Consider the following 8,800-nt stretch of genomic DNA (forward strand, 5'->3'; position numbering starts at 1 on the left):
ATTAAAAATAAATAAATAAAGTTAAAATATTAATTTATTAAGTTATTAAGTTATTAAATAAGTATAATTACTGTTTAATGTATCAAAATATCAACACTCTCTATTAAATAGCATAAGACGAGTATTAAATATACTTATGAATTATTAAATAGCATAATACGAGTATTAAGTATAGTTATGAATAATTCATATGGTATCATTGTTAATAAATTTTTGTTAAAAAAGTTTTCTTATAAATTAAAACAGTTCTATCATATAATTTTTAAATTTTGTTGAATAAAACATTTTAAAATATAATAGCATATCCAATTTAATTTTAAAAAACGAAAAATTAAAACTAAAAATTATATATTTATTTAAAATTAGCTCCTAGACTAATTTTAATTTATAAAAAAAGACTGATTTAATTTTTTTCTTATCTTTATTTCTTGAAACAAATTCACCTAGAGATATCTTAAGGTTATGAAAATATTAAAAATATTTGTTCACAATAGTATATTATAAGTTTTTTGTTATTTAATAAATTTAATTTTAATTTTAATTTTTTTAAGTGCTGATATCAGTATATTATATAAAAAAACGTCAAAATCAAACTTAAAAAACCAATACCCTTTTGCATTAAAAAAAATCAAAAGATTATTCTATGTTTTACATTGTTATTACATGATTAGCCAGAGCTAATTATGTTTAATGGCATTAACATCATCTGACATGAAAGATAAGTGTGTCATTAATTGATGTATGGAATAACAAATCCGTGGCTTTGGTTTATGAGTAGCATCCTGGTGGATGCATCAGACGCGTGGCGACATGTGTGACTGAATGGGCAGTTGTGGAAAATTAATGAACAAAAAAAAAAAACAAAAAAAAAATTGAGTCAAGCTGTTCAATTTTTTCTTTGATGCATTCATCATCACCATCAAGACATCAAGTTGGGACGTTCTTCTCTGCTGCAAGGGTCTAAAAAGTCAGTGCAGTGAAAACGGACGATCCGAAGAATAATACCTTCTTACATCTCTCTATAACATTATTAATCATCAGTAAGATAAACCTCTATCACCAATTTCTCTCTGTTTCTTTTCTGGGTTTTTAAGGTTGTTTTTGTTGTTGTTGTTGTGTCTCAATCTCCAGGATCAGTTTGATCTTACGTCAATGAAGAATTTTTAGACAAAACCCAGGTTTGTTTTCGTTAGGAATAAGGTTTTCTCATTCTGGGTCTTTTCCTTTTTTAAGGTTTTACTGGTTGATACAGATTCACGAAAATACCTTAAAGCGGAGAAAAAGACAACGACTTTCATCTCTAGTTAAGTGATTATGGCGGTTGCTGAGAATGTTGGGGCGAAAATCGGTTCTTCGAGTCAGAGTTTGGACAGCGGTGTAGTGTCTGCGGATTCGAGTGAGGTCGAGAAATCGAAGACCAGAAGCGATCAGAATCTGAACAACGGTGTGTTCACCCATCAACAGCATCCAGAGAGAGTTCCGAGTTCTATGACAGTTCCTAACGGAAATTACAGCTACAATACTCAGATGCACGCAAATGGGGTGAACAACGATGGGTATGGAATGAATGGGGTCATGAGTGGGGAGAATGGGGGTGAGAGTTTCAAGCGTGATATGAGGGATTTGGAAGAGCTTTTGTCAAAGCTGAACCCCATGGCTGAGGAGTTTGTGCCCCCATCACTAACCAATACTCATGGCTTTTTAGCTGGACCTAATGCTGGGTTTGGTTACACTAACAATTTTATGCTGCCTAATAACTTTGGCAGTACTAATGGACAAACTAACAATAGAAGGGTATGAGTAAATTGTTTTTTATTTCTATTAGATTATGTTCTTTTCCTTCTAATACTAGGTCACTAGCATGAATGTTTTACTTTTTTTTCTTTGATACTATAGTATGTGTTACAGAGGAAGAATGGCTATACTCCTGGGAAGCGAAGAGTGAATCATAAAATGGATATGGAGAAAAGAGAAGAGATGATTCGGAGGACCGTTTATGTGTCTGACATTGATCAACTGGTATAAATTTTAGCTCTGTTGTTGATTGTCTTGTTTCAGTTAGCTTTCAATGTTTGCCACGTCTATTAGTGCCAATCATTATTGTTTAGCTTTTTTGTGGATTGTCTTGTTTCAGCTAGTTTGCAACGTGTATTAGTGTTAGTGCCAATTACTATTGTTTAGCTGTTTTGTGAATTCTCTTGTTTCAGCTAGCTTGCAATGTTTGCAAGGTGTATTCGTGTGAACCGGTCATGTTTGGAGGTGTTGTGGATTGCTTGCAATGTTTGCCACGTGTATTCATGCTAATGATTGTTGTCTAGTTCCGTTGTGGATTCTCTTGTTTCAACTAGCTTGCAATGTTTGTGACATGTATTTGTGCAATTGATTGTTTTTCTCTGTTGGAATACACGCAAATGATTGTGTTTTTGTTGGTATCTAGGTTACTGAAGAGCAGCTGGCTGCTCTCTTTCTCAACTGTGGCCAGGTATCATTTGTTACAATTTTTCTTCTTAATTATTGTGGATTATATTACTAAATTGATACTATGTTCCTAGTTACAGGTTGTTGATTGCCGTGTATGTGGAGATCCTAATTCTATTCTTCGTTTTGCCTTCATTGAGTTTACTGATGAAGGTAAAATTGTTGCCAAATGTATGTTGCTCGTAAGCTGTGATTGTTATTGATGTTTCACTGTGTAACGTTGTTATGTGCATAGAGGGAGCAAGGGCTGCCTTGAGCTTGTCTGGTACCATGCTTGGATATTACCCGCTGAGAGTGCTGCCTTCAAAAACTGCCATCGCACCTGTGAATCCAACATTTTTGCCTAGGGTAATATTTTCTGTTCATGATGCCTATTACACATATTAGAAGATGATTGACCATTGTGAAGTAACATTGCTTGTTACCTTTCTAATGGTGCTGTATTTCTCAGTCTGAAGATGAAAGGGAAATGTGCTCAAGAACAATTTATTGCACAAATATTGACAAGAAGGTACTTTTAGGATTTGAGATATTTGTAGAATCTGACTTGAAGGAACTACTTCGTCTCTCATGTCTTTTGCTGCACTTGAATCTCACTATTCCTTAAAAAAATTGTTGTTCCTGCAGCTTACTCAAGCAGATGTCAAACACTTCTTTGAATCTATTTGTGGAGAGGTTTGTAGCTTTTAATGGAACTAGGATTATAGTAATTTTTTTTTTATGGTTGACTGTAAGCGCTACATGAGAAATTTTCCATTATTTTGGTGTATTCGTTTGGGTTGAATACCGTTTGTTGTTGGTTGATGAGTATGTTGTAAAATATTTTGTAATATTTTGATTTATTCATCTAGGTTCAACGCTTGAGGCTTCTTGGGGATTACCATCATTCAACTCGAATTGCATTTGTTGAGTTTGCACTGGTAATTGCTTGCTAACTTTTCAAATGTCTTGTTTTCTTGAGTGAACTCTGCTTTACTTAGCTATTTTGTGTATTATCTATTGGAGTGCTATTCTCCTATTCTTGTCTCCTCCCCCAAAAGGAATCCATTATATTTGCACTGCCTGTGGCTACACTTCTGTCAATAGTTGTGATTCTTATTTTCAAAGTTATAGTAGCTGCACATGGCCTGCTGAAATAGCTCCAAAACAATCTTTTTGAAGAAAAGAATCAAGAGAAATATGTGTAAAGGCAGTTGTGAAGATCTTTCTACTTTGTTTAGTAGAGTGCCAGTAAGCTATATCTTTACTTTTTGTAGAATCACCCAAACATTCTTTTTAAGTGCTGGGTAATTTAGTAAAACATTACCATTTACTAGTGTAAAACGAGAAAGTAAAACCAAGAAGTCTCTCTTTTAATTTCACATGTCTGTATTGTTTGTAAAAACAAAAACCGTAGATAAAATTTTGAAGTGACTTCATCTTGCTTTTCATTTACCTCCTCTTCATCCACATATTACAGCTATTGTAGAAACTATCACAGTTCCGTAAGTATGTCTCTCATCAACATATTTGATGGAGATTTGGTCTCCTCTTAGTCTTCTCACTCAATTTCCACTAATTCCAAGTGATCATAGTGGTCATATTTCTCTTTTTTGCATAAAAGAGGATTGATGTCTTGGGTTGGTTCTGTATTCCTAACAAGGTTTTCCAGTTCGTGATTTTACTCCAAACATGGTTTTTGTGGTAGGACCAGCTGCCTTGATGACACTCACTGATTTGCATTGGTGAGATTGGGGTTAGATTGCAAAGCAAGATTGTAGAAGCGGTGAACTTGCCAATCTTATCAAGTGCTTAATTTGGCATCTGCAGCCTATATGTGCACATAAATGATGCAGATCTCAGAAGCTATATAAAGCTGCTTCTACCTTAAATTAGATGGTGATGTATTCTGGTTTTTCATGGACATAAAACCAAACACATTTAATGTTGTAGCGAGCTGCCATTTTGGTGGTGGACCAAAACCAATTTGGAGAGAGAAAAAACTATATCCATCTGAACACCAATTTCTTGTTTGATGTCATCTCTCAATGTGTTCTGTGATTGGTCTGTGGTTGATTTGTTCTTGTTGATGATGGGATGGTGGCTGATGGCAATACGGTGGTTGGAATGTGTTTGTGTATCACAGTACAGTTTACCAATTATCTCCTTCAAAGTTCAAACTTGGTTGTCGTAGACTGCTGGGTGTTGCCCATACTAGTTTTTTCTTCTTCATTTTTCCAAATAATATCTCCCCTTTTAAGTAGTTTCTGATTGCTTGCTGATTGTGTCAAACAATGCTATACTGGCTGTGGCTTATAGTTAACTGTAGGAGTTGTAGAAAACATGTAATTTTCTTAAGAATAGTAAAGTTATGTTATTTTGTAATGTATAAGGCTATAGATAAATAAACTTTCCTTTATATTTAGAGCTATAATTTTAACTTCACTTGTGGGTTTCAACTGACTTGTGTATTGTTAATTGAAATGTAATTAAACGTTAGTAACTAACTAATGAGTTTTAAGATTATTTTTCTTATCTGTTATCTTATATGCATATATATTTTTCACCATAAATGTGCATAATAGGTAGGATCTTATGATCTGTGTTATAATCACATTTTAGGTGTTCTCTCCTGATTCTAGATAGGATCTTAATGTTGACAACTTTGGTTTGAAGTCAAGCTACACTGTGATGCCCACACATAGAAAAGGAGAGAGAAGAGTCGGAAGACTAATTAATTTTTTTTTTTATGGTGAACTAAATATTAGATTACAACAATATTCACAATGCAATTCATATAACACCTAAAGGACTTGGCTTTTGTCTACAGAAAACAGTATAGGTTGCATACTTCAAGTTGGAGGATGTTGGCAGCTCTCTTTTAATGTTACTTTGTTTTATGCAACATTTCGTTTCTGCTATCCTTTAAGCCTTGCCCTTTTCCAATAGAATTTGTTTGTTTTCCTTGTTTATATTTTTTAAAAGGAAAAAAAAAAACTGTATTAGGAATCATCCAAATCCATGAAATAGTTTTTGAAACAATTAGTGTGGTGAAATAGGTTGCAATAGTGATTTTTTTTTCCAAATAAATAGAAATGGTTGATTGAATCTCAGACTGACTAGTGTGCCTTGTTTACGCTCCAATTTTTTGGACAATAATATTGTCATAAGGCTTTAGGTGGCTCCCCATTATATTAGAGGAAGGCTGCGCTACTTTTTTTCATCCATGGAGTGTTAGGATTACTATAATACGGGACTGACAAAGTTCATTAGTTTCTTGCCTCAATAATTACTTGCCATGTGCTGCAGCACTGGGTGGAAATTCCACTTCAATAATGTGGTGTGCATTGAATATAGCTGGTGTTTTAAGGTATGTTATCAGATGGAACAAAAGGGGCAGTTGATGATGGGTTTTGGGAAGGATAGAAGAGGCAGATGATGGTCATTGATCGTGTACCTAAGTATTTCAAGATTATAAGTCCAAACTTATGCTTAGTTACAGCACATTACACTTTGCATGCTATGCTCCACTATGATGCTTTCGTGGTCTAGTTGTTAAGAGATGCATATCCATTTGTTATTATCATTATGGTGGGGCTCACTTTGAGCCATGAAAGGGCAATGGTACCTGGGCTTGCTCAACAAGGTACAGGTTGTTTTTCGTGAATCACATGCTGGTGGCTCAGTTTTGAATTGGTGGATCTATTGAGTTTGACTTGTTTGAATTTAATAATTTAAAATTGATAAATTCTAAATATTATGAATTTCAGGTTGTATAGATATTTTTCATTTTAGACTTGCGAAATGACTTGTTCTGAACCCCCATGAATCCAATTAAACCTGGTCTTCAATTTGATGGAGCCATTCTCGAACTTTCTACTGTTTACTCTTAGTAACCAGAGTTGCTTGCTTAATTTTTTGGATATGTTTGTCTGATATAGTTGTTCTTTTCATCCATCTTCCACTTCTATTTCGACATCTTTTTGCAATTTTCAAAGTTGTTTTGTTCCTTTTTCCCCTGATTATTTTGTTGAATGCAGAAAAGCTCTTACACAATAAGATGCTACATCTTTTGCCTTTGTAGTGTTTGTAACTCTGTTTCATCCTGCTTTGTCAGATTCGATTTCTCTCTTTCTGTAAGATGCATCTGTAAAGTTGTTCTTCACTGGTGTGGTCCCAGTAAAATGTTATAGGACGGGTTTAGATATTTAGTGTTCTTTGTATCCGTGAAATAATGAAATTGATAAAATGTTCTACTTCCAAGAATTATATCTTGTGCTAAAGGCAAGTATTAACGTTTGTCTCCAAGTATGTTTGGGCTAATACTTGCTCTTTTTTCCTCATTCTTGCAGGCTGAGAGTGCAATTGCTGCTCTGAGCTGTAGTGGTGTGATTTTGGGTTCACTGCCTATAAGGTTAGATAGACAGATTTTCCTTTGATTTCAGCTGTCCTATCCTGAAAACCTATGGCAACCTTTTTAATGTTTCTTCAAACATTCTATGTTGAGCAGGGTAAGTCCATCAAAGACACCTGTCCGCCCTCGTGCTCCTCGATCCTCCATTCACTGAATCGTTCTTTTGCATATTTCTGGGGTTGCTGTTGCTCGGAGATATATTTTACATATATACATACATAGAAACAGATATATTCTAAGGTACCTGTGGCCTTTTGTTGATACTGTTGTCCTTGATGAGACTTGCAGTATGGTATCTTTGTTTCTTGTTGGGGTCGTGAATTATGTGTTTAGATGTAGAGTTCGATGGCGTTTTGAGGATCTCCAAGGCTTAATTTATGATGGATTGATCTTGCAAGGAGAAAATTTTATAGTTGGATTTTTCTAACATGTGGAATTTACTAAAAGAAACATCTTAGAAAGCCTTTGTTGTAGTTAGGTTGTGTTTGTTTTTTATGTTGCATGCACCAACCATCACATCACCTATACCAGCACCTCTACCTCATTAATTTTTAGCCAATAATGAAAGATATGTGAGAAGAAGTATGTTGCAAACACTAGTATTGGTTGCTAGTGTTACGTTTCTCTTGCTAGCTAGTGGTTGGTGTTGGTGGAAGCCACCTTACTCATTCTCCCAGTCATTTGCTTTCATAATATTGCCCAAACATGTTCCCAATTTTCCGCTACTTTTTGTTTCTATATATTTCTCTTTTGGAGAGTGGACTTCGCCTAACTATAACACTGTTTTCTTATGTATTACGGAAATTCATTGTTTCAGTTTATTTTGGTACTCATAAAAAGACAGGCTTTAAAGTCTTTTACACAAGGTCCTTTCATTATAGAACTTGTTTGTACTTTTTAAGGTTGATTTTTGCATTTAACATTTGACATGACGTAAACTTTAAAATTATGGATCTAAATAAGATTTTGGGTTATAAAAGTAAAAGGTTTTTTTTTTGTACTAGAAGTAATATTTTTTAATAAATTTTGAGAAAAATATTATTAAAATTATTATTAAAGTGGGGTGTGTTTAGATTCTTATGCGATTTTGAAATTAATGTAGGATAGTTGTTTTTTATTCCCTTGGGGTGGTATTAGATATTTATATAATTTAAATTTTAAATTTAGACAATTATTAAATATTATTTTAGAACTTCTCGAATTAAAAAGAAGATCGTTTTGATTCTTTAAATTCAATAAACTATAATCTCTAAGTTTATAAACTCTAAATTTAAAAGAGTGTTTTTAAAAAATATTTTTGATATTTAAATTCAAGAGACTAAAATCAGAACTATCTTAGATTTTAAGGATTAGTCCTTCGACAATTAGTTTATTTTATTTTTATAGTTAGACAATTATGAAATTAATAAATGACTTTAGTTTTAAATTCAAAGTACTTAATTCAAGTTTATATGCTACCTTAGTCGCTTAAAGTTATACTAAATGCTACTTTAATACTATTATAAGTAATACTAGATTATGTTGATGCCGCATTGCACACTACTAGAGAATATTTTTATAAACACTTTTCATTTAAAAGTATCTTATGATTATTTAAAAAAATTATTTTATTATTTTTAGATAGATGAACGTTTTTATGGCAAATATTCAATAAAAAAAGATGTTTGTAGGCCGAGATTGATAGATTTTTATAGGAAGCCATATTCAATAGCTAACGATAGATTTAAGAGTGCTTTTTTTATTAGTAGTTTTACAAATGTAGATTAACTAGTTTTTCTTCATCTTTTTATTTATAAATTTAAAATCCAAAATTGCTAAATTAAATAATTTATTTTATTAACTTGAAAATATTTTATATTTGATATATTCATACCATTGAGACATCTTAGTTTTAGTGTAAAGTGTCTACAAGAATTGTTGTTTGACTTA

At 32.9% G+C, this 8,800-nt stretch overlaps 1 protein-coding gene across 8 annotated transcripts; it reads left to right on the plus strand.

Annotated features, from left to right (window-relative positions):
• The first annotated feature begins 623 nt into the window (after window positions 1-623).
• LOC137820704 (polyadenylate-binding protein-interacting protein 12-like) lies at window positions 624-7,321 on the plus strand. 8 transcript variants are annotated; one of them, XM_068624913.1, is made up of 12 exons: window positions 624-1,040; window positions 1,132-1,178; window positions 1,253-1,794; window positions 1,897-2,019; window positions 2,438-2,482; window positions 2,559-2,631; window positions 2,714-2,826; window positions 2,930-2,989; window positions 3,106-3,153; window positions 3,330-3,398; window positions 6,810-6,871; window positions 6,968-7,321. In XM_068624913.1, the coding sequence occupies exons 3-12, from the start codon at window positions 1,315-1,317 to the stop codon at window positions 7,023-7,025; spliced, it is 1,131 nt and encodes a 376-aa protein (XP_068481014.1). In that variant the 5' UTR covers window positions 624-1,040; window positions 1,132-1,178; window positions 1,253-1,314; the 3' UTR covers window positions 7,026-7,321. The 8 variants fall into 8 exon arrangements, with proteins under 8 accessions (XP_068481014.1, XP_068481016.1, XP_068481012.1 ...); XM_068624915.1 differs by having other exon boundaries at window positions 690-1,040; window positions 1,909-2,019; window positions 2,553-2,631; XM_068624911.1 differs by having other exon boundaries at window positions 714-1,040; window positions 2,553-2,631.
• Window positions 7,322-8,800: the final 1,479 nt, after the last annotated feature.

Source organism: Phaseolus vulgaris, chromosome 9 (genome assembly GCF_000499845.2).
Source record: "Phaseolus vulgaris cultivar G19833 chromosome 9, P. vulgaris v2.0, whole genome shotgun sequence".
Taxonomy (NCBI): domain Eukaryota; kingdom Viridiplantae; phylum Streptophyta; class Magnoliopsida; order Fabales; family Fabaceae; genus Phaseolus; species Phaseolus vulgaris.

What these genes read in the sequence shown, in the direction of transcription:
- LOC137820704 (XM_068624911.1), top strand. Translation starts at nt 1,315, where the DNA reads ATGGCGGTTGCTGAGAATGTTGGGGCGAAAATCGGTTCTTCGAGTCAG. An exon ending in GCACAAATATTGACAAGAAG is followed by an intron (nt 2,990 to 3,105) that starts GTACTTTTAGGA and finishes TTGTTCCTGCAG; the next exon opens with CTTACTCAAGCAGATGTCAA. An exon ending in CATTTGTTGAGTTTGCACTG is followed by an intron (nt 3,399 to 6,809) that starts GTAATTGCTTGC and finishes TCATTCTTGCAG; the next exon opens with GCTGAGAGTGCAATTGCTGC.